This window comes from Scyliorhinus torazame, chromosome 25 (assembly GCF_047496885.1).
Source record: "Scyliorhinus torazame isolate Kashiwa2021f chromosome 25, sScyTor2.1, whole genome shotgun sequence".
Classification (NCBI taxonomy): domain Eukaryota; kingdom Metazoa; phylum Chordata; class Chondrichthyes; order Carcharhiniformes; family Scyliorhinidae; genus Scyliorhinus; species Scyliorhinus torazame.
The window spans coordinates 37,352,964-37,373,504 of record NC_092731.1 but is presented as its reverse complement, the minus strand read 5'-3'; the positions used below and the strand labels follow the sequence as shown (position 1 = coordinate 37,373,504).

Genomic DNA, 20,541 nt, shown 5'->3' with positions numbered 1-20,541 from the left:
AATGAAGCATCAAAGCAAATCTTAACACCCAAGCCTCATGAAATAATCGAGCGAATTAACAAAATTCTTGGTCAAAGAGGTGGATTTTGAGGAGCATCTTAAAAGAGAAGTGGAGGGGTTCAGGGAGACACTTCCAATGTATAGGGCCTCGGCGGCTGGAGACACGGCCACTGACTGTGGAATGATTTAAACAGGATGCTGGAGAGGTCAACACTGGAAGAGCACAGATATCTTGGAAAGTTGTAGGGCTGGAGGTAATTCACAAAGACAAGATGAGAATTTTGAAACTTCGTTTGGCTGGTTTCGCTGATGAGAGGTGAATGAGATTTGGTGTGAATCAGGACACCGGCAGCAAAGTTTTGGGCGACGTCAAGATTCTGGAGTGTAGAATGTGAGAGTGCAGCCAGGGGTACAACAGAATAGTTAAATCTGGAGTTAACCAAACACGTGATGGTTTCAGCAATGATTTGTACTGAAGCAAGACCAGAATTGAGCAGCATCACGCAGGTGGAAATGAGCAGTCTTGGTGATAGCAGGGCTATAAGAGAAATATTTACATTTATATAGCGCCTTTTTGCACCCACCGGTTTCACAGTGCTTTACGTCTAATGAAGTACTTGTAAAGTATAAATAAGTAACCAGAAGCCCATCTCGGAGTCAAATATAACACACCCGATGTTTCAAACAGTTTGGTTCAATGTCAGAATGTGACCAGGGAGAGGGGTGGAGTCTGGCTAGGGAAGGAGGTTCGTAGCAGGGACAGAAGGCAATAGGTCCAGTCTTTCTGATATTTAATAGGAGGACATTTCTGCCCATCCAGTACTGGATATCAGACAAACAGACTGATAGTTTGGAGACTGGAGAGGGAGACGGGAGAGTTTAGAGACTGGAGAGAGAGAGACGAGCGAAAGAGACTGAAGCTGTGTGTTCGGGTCATGTCATTGAGGGGCCCTCGGTAGCTCCTCGCTTTTTGATTTGGGAGTTTGAAGATGTTTTGCTGTAATTAGATACCGCTCTGAAGTAAAATTGCACGTGTAGGTAAGTGAGTTATAATCTTTATTAGTGTCACAAGTAGGCTTACATTAACACTGCAATGAAGTTACTGTGAAAACCCCCATCTCAGCACATTCCGGCGCCTGTTCGGGTACACAGAGGGAGAATTCAGAATGCCCAATTCACCTGACAAGCATGTCTTTCGGGACGTGTGGGTGGAAACCGGAGCACCTGGAGGAAACCCACGCCGACACGGGGAGAGCGTGCAGTCTCCGCACAGACAGTGACCCAAGCCAGAATCGAACCTGGGTCCCTGGTGCTGTGAAGCAACAGTGCTAACCACTGTGCTACCGTGCCTCCCAGTTAGAGCTTTCTAATGCTAGTTATCGATATCAAGGCCATGGAGAAAATACAGCGGACGTTTGTTTGCATGGTTTCAGGGATGAGGAGCTTGTGGAGAGATTTCGGAAGTTGGAATTGTTCATCTTTGAGCAAAGAAGGCTGAGCCGAGATTTAATTCGTGTTCAAATAACCAATGAACAGAATAGAGAGGGAGAAACTGTGCCCTTAAATTGCATATTTAAAACGATTGCTAACAAGACCCAGAGTGGAAATATATTTTTACGTACTAGGTTATGATCTGGAAACACTGCCAGAAATGTTGGTGGAGTTGGACTGAATGGTAACTTCGAAGAAAACGGTTTTTGGGGAAAAATGAGAAAAAAACAGCCACTTATTGATTTAAGGAACACTTTCCAAAATTGTTGTGAGAAAAGATATATGCAATCAAAGCTTTTCATCTTTCACTTATTTGCATAGCTTGCCAAAAACTACCAAATGTAACATGGGAACAACAATTTATACTGCATTAGAAGAGAGTGCTGATTTTGTTCCCCAGGCAATTGTGTGGGCTTCTTGAATGACCACCTTCTTTGCTGAATGTTATCACAGCCCACAAAGGAAAAATGTGTTTCGAAGACCATGGAAGCTTTCATCTCATTGTGGGGGAACTTTCAGATTATCTTACTGCTTCCAGGTTAAGATGCTGACGTCGGCCGTTTCCTACCCAGTTACCTCTTCTCTATTTGTGCAAGTATTTGGATGTGGATAGGATTGCATATGATGCTCTCGATAGTTGCGCAGCCCATCAAAATTCATTAACCAGCTTTGCATGTGGGAAATCACTTGAGCAAAGTTCGGAAGGGGAATCCTTTGGAAGCATGCCTTGATGTCAGTCCGTTCAGAAGCAGAATGCAAGAACATTTGAACAAGGAGTAGGCCATTTGGCTCCTTGAGCCTGCTGCGCCATTTATGTAGATAATCTTTTTTAAAAAAAATATGTTTATTCAAAGTTTTTCAACCAGTTAAACCCCCCCCCCCCGGTAACATAAAAGAGCAAAACAAAACATAAACATATCACGGTAGCATTGTGGATAGCACAAATGCTTCACCGCTCCAGGGTCCCAGGTTCGATTCCCGGCTTGGGTCACTGTCTGTGCAGAGTCTGCACATCCTCCCCGTGTGTGCGTGGGTTTCCTCCGGGTGCTCCGGTTTCCTCCCATAGTCCAAGGATGTGCAGGTTAGGTGGATTGGCCATGATAAATTGCCCCTTAGTGTCCAAAATTGCCCTTAGTGTTGGGTGGGGTTACTGGGTTATGGGGATAGGGTGCAGGTGTTGGCCTTGGATAGGGTGCTCTTTCCGGGAGCCGGTGCAGACTCGATGGGCCAAATGGCCGCCTTCTGCACTGTAAATTCTAAAAAATCAAGCAAACATAGTACAGAACCTATACAACGGGTTTCTCCCACACATATTAACCCCCCCCTATGTTTGTACAAATACTACCTGTGAAAAAAAAAACCACCCCACCCACCCAAATATTCCCCCCCCCCCCCGCCCCCCCGAAAGAAATACCCCCCTCCTCCTACCCCCCCTCCCTGGGTTGCTGCTGCTGCTGACTGAGCTCCTTCTAGCGCTCCGCGAGATAGTCAGGGAACGGTTGTCACCGCCTGAAGAACCCCTGCGCAGACCCTCTCAGGGCAAACTTTATCCTCTCCAGCTTAATGAACCCTGCCATGTCATTTATCCAGGCTTCCACACTGGGGGGCTTCGTGTCCTTCCATGACAGCAAGATCCTCCGCCGGGCTACCAGGGACTCAAAGGCCAAAATGCCGGCCTCTTTCGCCTCCTGCACTCCCGGCTCGTCCGCCACCCCAAATAATGCCAGCCCCCAACTTGGTTTGACCTGGACTTTCACCACCTTGGGTATAGTCCTCGCGAAACCCCTCGAGAACCCTTCCAGTGCCGGGCACGACCAAAACATGTGGACGTGATTCGCCGGGCTTCCCGAGCACCTCCCACATTTATCCTCCACCCCAAAGAACCTACGCAGCCTTGCCCCCGTCATATGCGCTCTGTGAATAACCTTAAACTGTGTCAGGCTAAGCCTGGCACACGAGGAAGAGGAATTGACCCTACTCAGGGCATCCGCCCATAGACCCTCTTCAATCTCCTCCCCTAACTCCTCCTCCCACTTGCCCTTCAGCTCCTCCACCAAAGCCTCCACCTCTTCTTTCATCTCCTGATATATCGCCGAAACCTTGACCTCTCCTACCCATACACCCGAAAGCACCCTGTCCTGGATCCGCTGTGCCGGGAGCAACGGGAATTCCCTCACCTGCCGCCTCACAAACGCCCTCACTTGCATATACCTGAACGCATTTCCCGGGGGTAACCTGAACTTCTCCTCCAGCGCCCCGAGGCTCGCAAACGTCCCGTCTATAAACAGGGCCCCCATCCTTCTGATCCCTGCCCGATGCCAGCTCCGAAACCCCCCATCCATCCTCCCTGGGACGAACCGGTGGTTCTCCCGGATCGGGGACCACACCGAGGCTCCCATCTCACCCCTATGTCGTCTCCACTGCCCCCAGATCTTTAGCGTTTCCGCCACTACCGGACTCGTGGTGTACCTTGTCGGCGAGAGCGGCAGCGGTGCCGTCACCAGCGCCCTCAGGCTCATTTAAGTAGATAATCTTTATTGTTCAATGAAGTTACTGTGAAAATCCCCAAGTCGCCACACTCCGGCACCTGTTCGGGTACACTGAGGGAGAATTCAGAATGTCCAATTTACCTGAGAAGCACGTCTTTTGGGACTTTGTGGGTGGAAACCGGTGCGCCCGGAGGAAACCCACGCAGGCATTGGGAGAAAGTGCAGACTCCGCACAGACAGTGATCCAAACCGGTAATCGAACCCTGTCCCCAGTGCTGTGAAGCAACAGTGCTAACCACTGTGCTGCCCATGGCTGATCTGATAGTAACCTATCACCCCCTTACCAAGAAACCATCCATCTCTGCCTTAAAAATATTCAAAGACCCTACTTTCGCTGCCTTTTCTGGAAGAGTGCCAAAGACTACAACCCTCAGAGAAAGAAATTACCGTACCTTCGTTTTAAATGGGTGACCCCTTATCTTTAAGCAGTGACTCCGAGTTCTAGATTCCCCCACAAGAAGAAACATCCTCTCCACATCCACCCTGTCAGGATGCCAAACAACCAGAGGCTACCGATATAAGGTGAATGGCAAAAGATCCAAAGGTGAAACGCGGAAAACCCCTATTTTTAGGCAGCAAGTGGTTAGGATCTGGAGTGCACTGTCCGAACGTGTGGCAGAGGCAAATTTAACTGTGGCTTTCAAAGGGGAATTGGATAAGATCCCGTAGAGAGACAATGTACAGGGCTAGGAGGAAAGTGGCTCTTGCAGAGATGAACTGAATGGCCTCTTTCTGTGCTGTAATATTCTATAACTCGGCAAGAAGGCCAAACTTTTAAAATTGGACAGCCAGATGTAAACTGTTTTCTGACAATCATACATTTGAGATATATCCGCATTAGAAAATCAGGTGACTGATATTTTGGCAAGTTTTTGAAACTGACCCAGTCCGTGTGACCTCTTGCATATTTCTTTCTGATCACTTTAAATGTTCTCATTTATTTTTATATTCATTTTGACTCACTTATTTCTTCCATCCCAATTATTCTCCCCGTGTCTCTCGTTTTCTCACTGGTGCCGAGTTTCGCCCCTCCACTTCCTCAGTCCCTCACTTGAATTATTTTTGTAATCCTCTTTTCTTTCACCCTTGCAATTTGTATCAAAAATCTTCAATTTGATCTGTTTTAAGTAGTTTGTGATTTCTGGATTGATGTGCTTTCTTATTGTGCACAAAGAATTACACATCCAAGGCGTTGGTGTGCTTGCAAGAGAAAAGTTAACTAAACTCTTGCAATATATTCGAGAAAAGTCTTAAATAAGCCTCAAAACGTACTTTACTCTTAAGAACGATCTTCATAGAACATTACAGCGCAGTACAGGCCCTTCGGCCCTCGATGTTGCGCCAACCTGTGAAACCACTCTAAAGTCCATCTACACTATTCCCTTATCGTCCATATGTCTATCCAATGACCATTTGAATGCCCTTAGTGTTGGCGAGTCCACTACTGTTGCAGGCAGGGCATTCCACGCCCTTACTACTCTCTGAGTAAAGAACCTACCTCTGACATCTGTCCTATATCTATCTCCCCTCAATTTAAAGCTATGTCCCCTCGTGCTAGACATCACCATCCGAGGAAGAAGGCTCTCACTGTCCACCCTATCCAATCCTCTGATCATCTTGTATGCCTCAATTAAGTCACCTCTTAACCTTCCCTCTAACGAAAACAGCCTCAAGTCCCTCAGCCTTTCCTCATAAGATCTTCCCTCCATACCATAGGTGTTTTAATTTGATACAACTCGATATTGGAGTTGCAAATGTTGCAATTAACATATGAAACTGGTTATGTTTGGAAGAAGGAATTAGGGTTGATTAAGAGGAATGTCAGTTCTTATTCCGGAAAAATAATTTGACAATACACGGTTTCTGTCTGTTCACACTTTGGTGGGTTGAATTGGTGGATGGAGGCAGCACTCTGCAGCGGAATCAGGTGTACAGTGGAGATATTCAAAGTTTTTGCACGTGTAGCGAGAGATATGTTTAGGATTCATTTGCGAGACTGTAAATGTAAAATTGAGAGATTGATGAGATGTGTAATCACTGTGACGTCAATGGAGACTGAGCTTAATATTATAAAAGAAAGACAAGTAAAATAAATCCTGTCCCACTGACAGAGGTGGCGGCACAGTGGTATACATTTTGAGAGGGAGTTGTCCTGGGAGTCCTCAATGTTGCCTCCGGATCCCACGAGGCCTCATGTCATCTGGTCAAAAAGGGCAAGGACCTTCCTCCTCTCTGTTACCCCTCCTGCCAAATGCACAATCCTGGTGTAGCCAAAGTTCCGCCTTCTCAGTGAGCATACCCTCCATGTTGTGTGACTTTACGGCGTGGTACGGTGGCACAGTGGTTGGCACCACTGCTTCACAAGGCCAGGGACCTGGGTTCGATTCCGACCTCGGGTGACTGTGTGGAGTTTTCACATTCTCCCATGTCTGCGTGGGTTTAACCGGGTGCTCAGGTTTCCTCCCACAGTCCAAAGATGGGCAGTTTAGGTGGTTTGACCATGCTAAATTTCCCCATAGGGTGGGGTTGCAGGAATGGGGTGGGGATTGTGCCGAGGTAGGGTGATCTTTTGAAGTTGAAGTGTCGGTGCAGACTTGATAGGCCGAATGGCCTCCTGCGCTGTAGGATTCTATGAGAGAGAGATTGAGATAAAGTAAAGTCACGTCATAGTGTTAGCGAGGTCTGAAGCACACAAAACGCATGTCTGTGCCAGACTAATCCCAATTTCCAGCACTTGTCCCACAGCCTTTTTAAAAATAAATCTAGAGTACCCAATTATTTTTTTCCAATTGGGCAATTTAGCGTGGCCAATCCACCTACCTTGCGCCTCTTTGGGTTGTGGGGGTGAAACCCACACAGACACGAGAATGTTCAAACTCCACATGGATAGGCGTGATCCAGGGCCGGGATTCGAACCCGGGTCCTCAGCGCCGTTATCCCATAGCCTTATCTGCCCTGGGATCATTCTTAAATGTTATGAGGGTCTCTGCCTCCTCCACCCTTTCAGGCAGCGAGTTCCAAACTCCCACCACCCTCCGAGTGAAAAGGTTTTTCCTCACATCCCCTCTAAACCTCCTGTCCCTTACCTTAAATCTATACCGCCTGGATATTGATCCCCCTACCAAGGGGAAAAGTTTCTTCCTGTCTACTCTATCTATGCCCCTCATAATTTTATACATCTCAATCATGTCCCCCCTCAGTCTCCTCTGCTCCAAGGAAAACAACCCCAGTCTATCCAATCTCTCTTCATAGCTAAAATTCTCCACGATAAATTGCCCCTTAATTGGAAAAAAAGAATTGGGTGCTCTAAATTTATTTTTTAAAATAAAGATGTGCGAGGGATGTTTTTTTTACACAGAGGGTAGTGGGTGCCTCGAACTCGCTGCGGGGCGAGGTGGTGGAAGCAGGTATGATAGTGACGTTTAAGGGGCGGGTCTTGACAAATAATCTTTATTAGTGTCACAAGTAGGCTTACGTTAACACTGCAATGAAGTTACTCTGAAAAGCCCCTAGTCTCCACATTCCGGCGCCTGTTCGGGTACACTGAGGGAGAATTCAGAATGTCCAAATTACCTAATACATGAATAGGGTGGGAATAGAGGGATACGGACTCTGGAAGTGTAGAAGGCTTTAGATTAGACGGGCAGCATGGTCGGTGCAGGCTTGAAGGGACGAAGGGCCTGTTCCTGTGCTGTACTTTTCTTTGTTCTTTGTCACAGACTAGCCGGCCCACCATAGAAAATGATGTTATAATCTGTTGGGAACTTGTGTTCTTGAACCATGTCAAAATACACTTGCATATCTTCCAATAATGGGAGAAGATTAGAGAAAAATGGTCTCAAAGAACAAAGGAAAGTACAGCTCAGGAACAGGCCCTTCAGCCCTCCCAAGCCCGCGCCGACCATGCTGCCGTCTAATCTAAAATCTTCTACACTTTCTGGGTCCGTATACCTCTATTCCTATCCTAATCATGTATTTGTCAAGATGCCCCTTAAATGTCACTATCGGCCCTGTTTCCACCACCTCCTCCGGCAGCGAGTTCCAGGCACCCACTGCCCTCTGTGTAAAAAAACTTGCCTCGTACATCTCCTCTAAACCTTGCTCCTCGCACCTTAAACCTTTGACCCCTCTACCCTGGGGAAAAGCCTCTGAGTATCCACTCTGTCTATGCCCCTCATAATTTTGTAGACCTCTATCAGGTCGCCCCTCAACCTCCGTCCTTCCAGTGAGAACAAACCGAGTTTATTCAACCGCTCCTCATAGCTAATGCTCAATACAGTGTACTTAATTTGGGACATGAGGATTTCAAAAGAATTGATGCCTCTCTGTTGAAAGATTGCCTGACAAACTGGATCAGTCAATATATAACTTCCAGAGTATGGAAATCAGTGTATTTTCAACCATTGTGTTTTTTCCTCTGGAACAGAAATCCAGTCCTCATATTTGAGGCGCCATTACAATACTCCATTAGTGCTCCATTTAATAGTCAGTTTGCTAAGAATGGAAATTCACCTGATTCGATTTGATTTATTGTCACATGTACCGAAGTACAAAGAAAAGTATTTTTCTGCGGCCGAGGGAACGTACACAGTACGTACATAGTAGACAAAAGGAATAATCAACAGAGAACATTGACAAATGGTACATCGACAAACAGTGATTGGTGACAGTGCGGAACAAGGGGCCACACAAAGCAAATTTAAGTAGTACATGGGTTTGTGTGCTGCAAGCCAAATAGCACGTTCTTGTAACCCCACGCACGAGAAACAATACAGGTTGCCTACTGCACTATCCAATGGGTGAAAGAGAGATGTCACCTTGACCAATATAGCACAATAACAAGAATGAAATTACAGCCATTAAATGAATGATTAAAATATCACCTGGGGTTTGCCCAGTACTGTTCTGTGTTTTCAGTGAGCGATCAACTAACTCCATCTATTTATCATTCCTGATTGTAATCAGGGTGCCGAAACTGCATTTCGATGTCTGTGTGCTACCGTTGAGCAATTTCATGGGGTGGGAATTCGAGGATGGTCGGGGGTTTCCCTTTCCTGCCATTTGAAAAGTTCTTGGAGAACACATCCCTGCCATTACTGCCTGCCCCACAGCGGGTACACGCTCCAACAAGCATTCATTGGCTGGAGATGGGACTTCTACCCCTCACCTGCGAGAAAGCCCTGCCTTGGAAAGCTGCCAGTCAATCTGATTGGCCAGAAGTTTTGTAGCCCTTGCAGCACCAGAAGCTGCGGTGGACAGAACAGGAACTGCAGCCCTGGGTCCCTAGGTCCTGGGAGTCCTAGATCAGGTTTGTGTGGACGATGTGCGTCTGAGTATCTGGTCAGACCCCATTTGGAGTATTGTGAGCAGTTTAGGGCTCCGTATCTAAGGAAGGATGTGCTGGCTTTGGAAAGGATCCAGAGGAGGTTCACAAGAATGATCCCTGGAATGAAGGGCTTGTCATGAGGAACGATTGAGGACTCTGGGTCTGTACTCAATGGAGTTTTGAAGGATGAGGGGGCGATCTGAATGAAACTTACAGAATACTGAGAGGCCTGGATAGAGTGGATGTGGAGAGGATGTTTCCACTTGTGGGGGAGACTACACCCGAGGGCACAGCCTCTGATTGAAGGGACGATCCTTTGAAACTGAGATGAGGAGGAATTTCTTCAGCCAGAGGGTGGTGAATCTGTGGAATTCTTTGCCACAAAAGGCTGTAGAGGCCAATTCACTGAGTGTCTTTAAGATAGAGATAGGTTCTTTTTTTAAAAATTAAAAAATTTTTTTTTAGAGTACCCAATTATTTTTTTTCCCAATTAAGAGGCCACTTAGCGTGGCCAATCCACCTAACCTGCACATCTTTGGGTTGTGGGGGCGAAACCCACGCAGACATGGGGAGAATGTGCAAACTCCACGCGGACAGTGACCCAGGGTCGGGATTCGAACCCGGGTCCTCAGCGCCGCAGTCCCAGTGCTAACCACTGCATCACATGCCGCCGAGATAGATAGGTTCTTGATTAATAAGGGGAGCAGGAGTTATGGGGATGAGAAACATATCAGCCATGATTGAATGGCAGAGCAGACCCGATGGGGCAAATGGCCTAATTCTGCTCCTATATCTTATGGTCTTATACCATTGTATTTTAATGCACAGGTACATTCTGTGCAAGGATTCAGTTTTAACAATATATATTTCTCCTTCCAGCGGCATGGTGGCACAGTGGTTAGCACTGCTGCATCACAGCACGAGGGACCCGGGTTCAATTCCAGCCATGGGTGACTGGCTGTGTGGAGTTTGCACGTTCTCCCCGTGTCTGCATGGGTTTCCCCCCATAGTCCAAAGATGTGCAGGTTAGGTGGATTGGCCGTGCTAATTTATCCCTTTGTGAACAAAGATGTGTAGATTAGGTGGGGTTAATTACAGGGATAGGGTGGGGGAGTGGGCCCAGGTTGCGGGCTCTTTTGGAGTGTCGGTGCAGACGTGATGGGCCGAATGGCCCCCTCCTGCACTGCTCCTGTACAAAATTGGCTTGGTGACTGAAGCCAAAGGGTGGTTGTGGAGGATTGTTTTTCGACCTGGAAGCCTGTGACCAGCAGTGTGCCTCAGGGATCGGTTATTTGTTTTATATATATATATATATATATATATTATTTGGATGAGAATGTAGGAGGCATGGTTAGTAAGTTTGCAGATGACACCAAGGTTGGTGACATAATGGATAGTGAAGAAGGTTGCAACAGGATCTTGACCAATTGGGCCAGTGAACGATGAATGGCAGATGGAGTTTAATTTGGATAAATGTGAGGTGATGCATTTTTGTAGATCATATCAGGGTAGGACCTACTCAGTTAATGATAGGGAGTTGGGGAGAATTACAGAACAAAGAGATCTGGGATACAGGTTCGTCATACCTCCACCCCACCCCTGTAACCCCACCTAACCTTTTTGGACACTAAGGGCAATTTATCATGGCCAGTCCACCTAACCTGCACATCTTTGGACTGTGGGAGGAAACCGGAGCACCCAGAGGAAACCCACGCAGACATGGGGAGAACAGACAGTGACCAAGCGAGGAATCGAACCTGGGACCCTAGAACTGTGAAGCAACTGTGCTACCGTGCTGCCCCATTGGGAGTGTGCATTGAGCAGTTATCAGAAGTTTTCTCATTCAGCTGGGAGATGGAGCAAATCGGATTGTCATTCACATGCCAGTCCTGATGAAAGGTCACTGACCGCAATGCTAAGTCTTTCTCTTTCACGTCCTCAAATACTGCTTGTTTTGGTCCACTGTCCAATTTAGTGATTTTAATTTTTGTGTGCTTCTCAGGGGTACCTTGTTGAAAAGAGCCTTCAACTTCTACTTTCCCCTCCCTCCCATCTGACGTTCTTTTGTGCACTCAAGTGAAATATTGCATACAAAACCACAGAAGCACCTCAATAGGACGTTGCGCAAATCATGTGTCTTATTTTAAGGTTCCTTCCCATTTCAGGTTTTCAACTGAGGCTCCAGGATGTCTGACAGTGAAGGTAGCAACTTCACCGACGATGAGAGTTCCCGCAGCAGCGAGGCAGAGGAGCAGGAGGAAAATGAGGTACATGAAAATGTTCAAATCTTGCGCAGTGAGATACTTTTGTATTTGAAGAAAATGAAGTATTGAATGCAAGAATCTAGGTTGACACTCCATTGCTGAGCGAGTGCTACACATACTCCTTCAGGTGAGGCATTAAACCAAGGCCCTGCCTGCCAGCTCAGGTGGACTTGAAGGATCCCATAGCATTGTCCTGAAGAGGAGAGGAGCTATCCCACGCATGCTGGCCAATCTTCATCACAAAAACAGATTATATTCTCATTGCCGTGTTGTGGGAACTGACAAAAGATCTACCCTATGTTCCGATACTGCAACAGTGACGACATCTCAAAAGTACTTCATTTGCTGTAAAGTGCTTTGGGGAACGCCCTGTGATCATGGAAGGTGCTACACAAATGCAAGTCATTTTTGTTTTTTAGTTTCTGAACTCTAGGTGGGGTACGCTGCTGCTGTATTAATTGACACTTCACAAAGTCTTCAGTGAGCAAACCAAATTCATGTGGTGGTGTTTGGGGATTGTCGGAAATCACTAAATGGGATGTAACCAATAATATGATCAGGGATAGTCAGCATGGCTTTGTGAAGGGTAGGTCATGCCTCACAAACCTTATCGAGTTCTTTGAGAAGGTGACTGAACAGGTAGACGAGGGTAGAGCAGTTGATGTGGTGTATATGGATTTCAGTAAAGCGTTTGATAAGGATCCCCACGGTAGGCTATTGCAGAAAATATGGAGGCTGGGGATTGAGGGTGATTTAGAGATGTGGATCAGAAATTGGCTAGCTGAAAGAAGACAGAGGGTGGTGGTTGATGGGAAATGTTCAGAATGGAGTTCAGTTACAAGTGGCGTACCACAAGGATCTGTTCTGGGGCCGTTGCTGTTTGTCATTTTTATCAATGACCTAGAGGAAGGCGCAGAAGGGTGGGTGAGTAAATTTGCAGACGACACTAAAGTCGGTGGAGTTGTCGACAGTGAGGAAGGATGTAGCAGGTTACAGAGGGACATAGATAAGCTGCAGAGCTGGGCTGAGAGGTGGCAAATGGAGTTTAATGTAGTGAAGTGTGAGGTGATTCACTTTGGAAGGAATAACAGGAATGCGGAATATTTGGCTAATGGTAAAGTTCTTGGAAGTGTGGATGAGCAGAGGGATCTAGGTGTCCATGTACATAGATCCCTGAAAGTTGCCACCCAGGTTGATAGGGTTGTGAAGAAGGCCTATGGAGTGTTGGCCTTTATTGGTAGAGGGATTGAGTTCTGGAGCCAGGAGGTCATGTTGCAGCTGTACAAAACTCTGGTAGGGCCGCATTTGGAGTATTGCGTACAGTTCTGGTCACCTCATTATAGGAAGGACATGGAAGCTTTGGAGCGGGTGCAGAGGAGATTTACCAGGATGTTGCCTGGTATGGAGGGAAAATCTTATGAGGAAAGGCTGATGGACTTGAGGTTGTTTTTGTTGGAGAGAAGAAGGTTAAGAGGAGACTTAATAGAGGCATACAAAATGATCAGGGGGTTGGATAGGGTGGACAGTGAGAGCCTTCTCTCGTGGATGGAAATGGCTGGCACGAGGGGACATAGCTTTAAACTGAGGGGTAATAGATATAGGACAGAGGTCAGAGGTAGGTTCTTTACGCAAAGAGTGGTGAGGCCGTGTAATGCCCTACCGGCAACAGTAGTGAACTCGCCAACATTGAGGGCATTTAAAAGTTTATTGGATAAGCATATGGCTGATAATGGCATAGTGTAGGTTAGATGGCTTTTGTTTCGGTGCAACATCGTGGGCCGAAGGGCCTGTACTGCGCTCTATCGTTCTATGTTCTATGTAACCAGAGCACAGCTTAAGAAATAGGAACAGGAGGAGGCAGCTGATTGAGGCCGCTCCACCATTCAGCGTACTGAGTACACAGGGCGGCACGGTGACGCAGTGGTTAGAACTGCTGCCTCACGACACCGAGGACCCGGGTTCGATCCCGGCCCTGGGTCACTGTCCGTGTGGAGTTTGCACATTCTCCCCATGGTCTCACCCCCACAACCCAAAGATGTGCAGGGTAAGGTGCATTGGCCACGCTAAATTGCCCCTTAATTGGAAACATTTAAAAAAAGAAAGAGATCTGAATCCAGTCCGCATCATCTCGAGGACTGATCTTAACTCACCGTCTTCAGTCCCCAGTAGCCATAGCTAATGGAATCATTCACTCATCAGTGTCCTGTCCCACGCAATGGTCTCCGCACTCTTTAACTTGTTTTTTTTTGCATGATCTGCTTGTTCACTCTGCCCTGTTGAATGAATGAGATCCATTTTTATTATCTTTGCATTTTCTCAACCTGCTGTCTGGAGAAACCTTGTGCAGCTTTACATTGCCACCCATGCTCTCCGCTCCCCGACCTCACATCACTGCTGGCCCACTGCTGCATTCAGTCCGTCATCAGACGCCTGCCCTCTGGAAATCTGCCTGTAAAGCCTTTTCTCTGCCTCAAAAGTCTCCTAAAAATCCATCTTTTTTTACCTGTGCTATAATCTCTCTCTCTTTTATCTCACCACCCCAAACTTCTCTGACACACTTTCCAAACCCTTTTAGAATAGTTACTTGTACGAGTGCCATGCAGCTCAACCTCCCTTCTAAATAAAGCTCCAGTTTGGAAGGGTAAAATGTGTGATTATGGTGTTGGTGTTTATCACACGTACAGAAAATCTCACTGGCAGGTTCTGCTATAGTAGAATAAACATGGGGGTCTCCAGTTTGATTATACTGTACCTCAGGATTGTGTAGATTGGGCAGTACATTCAAACAAGTCACTCTGTGGTGGCATTTATACACCACGTGGGTGTTCTCCCTGCCTCTTCCTACCTTACCCTTGTATTCTATTCCCTACTGCCTTAAATGTATATCAGATGCCCCCTTAAATACATCATGGCTATCTGCTCCAACCGCTTTGGGGTGTGGCTTTTTAATTCTCTGTGTAAAGAAGTGCCTCCCAACTTCTTTATTTGTTCTATTAGTGATTCTTGAATCTATGCCTTGTTATTGGTGTCTCACACAAGTGGAAATATTTTGAGCGTTTCCCTCCTTTCATAAAATAGCTCTTATCAGGTGTTTTCTAGGAAAAGGGCCTCCGCCTGCTCCATCTATCTAGATGTTTGCAGCCTCTTAACTTTGATTTATTTTTTTACAGATTCCCTGCTACCTCTTAATTTACCGAGTGTCTATCTTGTCATTGACCCTTCTTATTGTCATTAGGAGGAGGAAGAGCAAGCCAGTAGGGGCAGCGAGAAAGCAGAGGGCGAAGGGGAGGTAGAAGAAGAGGCTGAAGAAGCGGATGAGGAGGAGGAGGAAGAGGAGGAGGAGGAGGAAGAGGAAGAGTATGACGAAGAAGAAGATGATGACCGACCCAAGAAGAAACCACGACATGGAGGATTCATCTTGGATGAAGCTGGTACTGAACTCGCCTTGTATTTTTCGATGATTACATACCTGATAAGGGGGTTCTGATCATCTTGTTTCATTACTGAGTTGCATTATTTATAGTCTGCGAATGTTTGCAGTATTGCAGAATATCTTTTCAGCTTGGCCGTATTTGTTTTGTTAGAGTTGTCACATTTTTGTGAGAGAATGACACACCTTTCATCTTTGCAACACATTCACTGGAATTTGCACCATTTCTCCGTGTGCTTGTTCTTAACTCTATTGAAACATTGCTAATGTGTAAAAAGTAAAGACATGCTTATCTGATTATTGAAAGGAAAGGATATAACAGTGGCAGGGAAAAGATGCATTCTATTTCAATGAGCCAGTTATGCTATCCACACTTGCTGACATAAAACTTCACGTCAAAGCACACACGTGTAACTAGCATGTGAATCAGTGAAGGCACAATTTACCCAACAGCATTTGAGCACTGGCAGGAGGCAGTCTTATGCTGCTTTGGCTTCACACCTACGGTAGTTGTGCGCCAGATGAAATTTAAAAGGTTCATGCACTTCATTGGAACCGTCCTCATGTTAAGGAGGTGGCAAGCCAGCTCAATGCTCTGTTTAACATAAAAGATTCAGCAATCATTCAAACGTTTGGGAGAAAAGCTCTGTACCTCAGGCCTAGCAATATAACTGCTCTCCTTCCGTAACTGTTCTGATAGTAGACCCTCTGTCTGCCCACCCTCCATTGCTCTGTTGACAGATGTGATTTTCATTTGGATACGAATATTTTTAGGTTTAAAGCACTCCCTCCTAAACTGATTTCTCCCTAACAATCCATTCGACAGGTACCACCTCCACACCCTTAAGAATCATTCCCAAAGGCATGGAGGTGATTGCCGAGAAAGATACTGCGCTGGTTAATAAAGCTCAAATGTCTTCTTTCAAAAGGTAACGTGGGTTGATTGAATATCAGGAAAAATTGAACTTTTGTTCTTCTTCCTAAAAGATGTGGACGATGAATATGAAGACGAAGATCAGTGGGAGGATGGAGCCGAGGATATCCTTGAGAAAGGTTTGTCCATTTATGTACTTTTCTGACGGCAGTTTGAAATATGAATAACTTAGCGCAAACGTGGCTTTTCCCATCTCTTCTGGTTTTAAAAAAAAAATTTAGAGTACCCAATTCATTTTTCCAATTAAGGGGCAATTTAGCGTGGCCAATCCACCTAGCCTGCACATCTTTGGGTTGTGGGGGTGAAACCCACGCAAACACGGGGCGAATGTGCAAACTCCACACGGACAGTGACCTAGAGCCGGGATCGAACCTGGGACCTCGGCGCCGTGAGGCTGCAGGGCTAACCACTGTGCCACCATGCTGCCCCTCTTCTGGTTTGTTGTGTGCTAGGCCAGTGCACGTTATTTTGTAAACGCAACGTATAAAATAAGCGGCTTTGTATTCTGCATTCACCTGTAAGACCTCATTACTTACAGTAACCAAAAAATGTAACAGTTGGGAATTATGTCTGTTCAAAAAAATGTTTACAAGTTAGAGATTGATTTAATTGAGGGCATTGCTGGTATTCACATTAACTTAATAGTTACCACGTTAAATAGGCAGAAGCATTTGTCAGAGTCTATTTAATCAGCTTGTTCACAGGTGGAGTAACACATTCGCATACTAGTCCTGGACTAGACTCTAGCCTTGAGATGGCAACCAGTTGATGGAAAATATATATACTTTTTTAAAAGTTATTTGCCTGTAACTATGTCTCTCCTTCTATCCCACTCTTAAGTGTCTTCCCGTTCCAGTGTGTTTTCTACTCTTGCTCTCCCTGCCTCCTCTCTTTCCCCACATATTTTCACTCATTTCTTTCTTTCTGTAAGTCTCCTTCCGTCTGGCTACTCTCTCTCCATCTCTCATTCTCTGCATTTCCTCATACTGCTTTAATAATAATAATTATAATTAATAATTATTCCAAGACCTGCTGTAGGTGCGAGACTCGGGAATCTATGGCAGACAATAGAAGGGAACAGGTGGTCTAGATTGAGCCAGGTACCCTTCCTATCCCCGTCATGGTGAGGTCATGGCATTGTTCAGTAGTGGTATTTCCAGGAGCTATTTAACTCCTCGCGGGTGAGGAAGCCTGACAGGAACTGGGATGTCTCTGTGATAATGTTGGCAGCTGAAGCTGAATTTTGGAGCCGAGAGAGTGGAGCTGTTTCATTCAGATTAAACATTTTCAGTGTGGTCTCTCTGCTTGTTAGGTGAATGTGAAGCTTATTGTGCAACACATCTGGGAGGGGGAGAGGTACCTAGACGCTGTGTTCCAGGAGGCAATCGCACCCCCTTAGGCCAACTAACTTGAATTCAGCCAGTGGTCAGGAACAGGAGAGTGAGGCAGCTAGAGGGATCCAGGAGGAGTCGGAACCTCAGCCTTTGTCCCTGTCCAACAGGTTTGAGATTCTTGCTCCCTGTATGCACGGGAACAGAGATTGCAGGGATGATGAGCGAACTGACCACAACATTGTGGTACAGGGGGCCGTTCAAGTGGGGGCAGAAAAAAGAAACGGGGGATGGTATAAGATAGGGGCATTGACACTGTTTTTGGTGACCAGGATCAAGAATCCTGAAGGTTGTGTTGCCAGTCTGGTGCTGTGGTTTGGGAAATCTCATCTGGGCTGCAGAGGAATTTGGAGTGGGAGGGTAAAGATCCCAGTTTTCGTGGTCTATGTAGGTACCAACGGCATAGGTAGAACAAGGACAGAGCTTCTGCTAAGAGAGTATGAAGAGCTAGGAGCTAATATTTTTCTCTCTAAATTTAGAGTACCCAATTCTTCTTTTTCCCAATTGAGGAGCAATTTAGCGTGGCCAATTTAACCTACCCTGCACATCTTTTTGGGTTGTGGGGGTGAGACCCACGCAGACGCGGGGAGAATGTGCAAACTCCACATGGACAGTGACCCGGGGCCGGGATTGAACCCGGGTCCTCGGCACCTTGAGGCAATGGTGCTAACCACTGCGCTACCGTGCCGCCCTGTTAGGAGCTAAATTAAAAAGCAGAAGCACAAAGGTAATAATCTCTGGATTACTACCTGAGCCACGAGCTAATTGGCACAGGGTCAATAAGATTAAGGAGGTAAATGCATGGCTCAAAGATTGGTGTGGGAAAAATGGGGTTGAATTTATGGGACATTGGCACCAGTACTGGGGAAGAGGGAACCTGTTCCGATGGGATGGTCTTCATCTGAATCATGCTGGGACCAGAGTCCTAGGAAATCACGTGACTAGGGCTTTAGATAGGGCTTTAAACTAAAGGGTTTAAATCCTTTCACACCCAAAGGGCTGTGAATCTATAGAATTCCTTGCCCAGTGAAGCAGTTGAGGCTCCTTCATTAAATGTTTTGAAGATTAAGATAGATAGTTTTTTGAAGAATAAAGGGCTTAAGGGTTATGGTGTTCGGGCCGGAAGGTGGAGCTGAGTCCACAAAAGATCAGCCATGATCTCATTGAATGGCGGAGCAGGCTTGAGGGGCCAGATGGCCTACTCCTGCTCCTAGTTCCTATGTTCTAAATGGGGGGGGGGGTTAGTTAGTTGTAGGGGAATGTAGAAAACCCAATTTAAATGAGGAGGTAAGCGTGCAGGTTAGCAATGTAGTGGATGGTTACCAGAAAATAGAAGTGAGGGACAGAACAGTTGAATGTCTTCATGCACCAAGGAATTATAGGAGAGAAGAGAAATTTAACATTAAAACAAATTTTAAAACTGTATCTAAATGCAAAGTGTCTGCATGGGTCTCATTCCCACGACCCAAAGATATGCAGGCTAGGTGGATTGGCCACGCTAAATTGCCCCTTAATTGGAAAAACATCCATGGCTAAACAACGTCAAAGACATAATAAAGACACAAACTAAGCTATATCATATTGCAACGACCAGTGGTACGCTGGAGGATTGGGAAACTTTCAAAAAAAGAAAAAAACCCAAAGAGATGCTAAAAAAGTAACAAAAAAAGCTAAGGTAAATTACCAAAAAAACTAGCTCACAATATCAAAAAGGATAGCAAAAGCTAAGGTGAATGTTGGCCCCTTGGAAGATGAAACTGGTGAGTTAATCGGGGTGGGGGGGAACACAGAAACGTCAGAGATGCTAAATCAATACTTTGCCTCATTTTTCTTGGTGGAGGACACTAGTACCTTTCCTATAGGAACGGGCATTTCAGAGGTAAGAGAAAGGGTGGAACTTGGAACAATCAGCATCAATAGGGAAACGGTACTCAACAAACTCTGCGTTTAAGGGCAGACAAGTCCCCAGGGCCTGATGGCCAACATCCTAGGGTGTTAAAGGAAGTGGCAGCGGAGATGGTAGATCCATTGGTTATGATATTCCAAAATTCACTGGACACAGGAAAGGTTTCAGTGGATTGGAAAAATGCGAATGTAACGCCCTTATTCAAAAAGGGAGGGAGGCAGAATGTGGGAAATTACAGACCATTTAGTTTAACATCTGTTGTTGGAAAATTGTTGGAATCAATTATCAAGGATGTAATATCAGGACATTTCGATAGCCAAAGCGCTACCCATCAGAGTCAGCGTGATTTTATGAAGGCAAATCATGTTTGACTAATTTGCTAGCGTTCTTCAAAGATGTAACAAGCAAAGTGGATAATGGGGATGCTGTAGATGTAGTATATCTGGACTTCTGGAAGGCGTTTAATAAGGTGCCGCACAGAAGGTTAATTCACAAGGTGAGATCACATGAGATTAGGGGGTAACTTATTAGCTTGGATAGAAGACTGGCTGACGGACAGGAGACGGAGAGTTGGATAAATGGGTCTTTTTCTGGATGGCAAGATGCAGCTAGTGGGGTGCCCAGGGTTCGGTCCTTGGGGCCCCAGCGATTTACAATCTATATTAATGACTTGGATACAGGGATAGAAGGTTCTATTGCCAAATTCGCAGAGGACAGAAAATAGGTGGGACAGTAAGTTGCAATGAGAAAATAACCTTACAAATGGATATAGCTAGGTTAGGAGAGTGACCAAAATGTGGCAGATGGAGTTTAATGTGGATAAGAGAGTGTTCATGGATCTTGGACAAAAAAATGGGAAGGCAACTTATTATCTAAATGGGGTGAGACTTCGGGGAGCTCCGTGTAGAGGGATCTGGGTGTCCTCGTGCATGAATCACAGAAAACGAGCATGCAGGTACTGCAGGTAATAAAGAAAGCGAATGGAATGTTCGGCATTTATAGCAAAAGGAATAGAGTATAAAGGTAAGGAAGTGTTGGTGCAGCTGCACAAGGCATTGGTAAGACCGCACCTGGAATATTGGGCACAGTTTAGGTCCCCTTATTTGAGGAAAGATGTATTGTCATTGGAGGCAGTTCAGAGGAGGTTCACCAGATTGATTCCAGAGCTGAGGGGCTTGTCGTACGAGGAGAGGTTGAACAGTTTAGGCCTATACTCTCTTGAGTTTAGAAGAATGAGGGGCGATCAAATT

The 20,541-nt window shown here is 45.9% G+C and overlaps 1 protein-coding gene across 3 annotated transcripts in view; it reads left to right on the top strand.

The window, feature by feature from the left end:
* Positions 1 to 20,541, top strand: part of supt5h (SPT5 homolog, DSIF elongation factor subunit) — a 76,540-nt gene that overhangs the window by 17,789 nt on the left and 38,210 nt on the right. For all 3 annotated transcript variants that reach the window (XM_072490316.1, XM_072490314.1, XM_072490315.1), the window contains exons 2-4: positions 11,532 to 11,633; positions 14,866 to 15,061; positions 16,048 to 16,113. In XM_072490316.1, coding sequence (XP_072346417.1) covers positions 11,553 to 11,633; positions 14,866 to 15,061; positions 16,048 to 16,113 — 343 coding nt within the window. In that variant the 5' untranslated portion in view covers positions 11,532 to 11,552. The remainder of the gene's footprint in view (positions 1 to 11,531; positions 11,634 to 14,865; positions 15,062 to 16,047; positions 16,114 to 20,541) is intronic.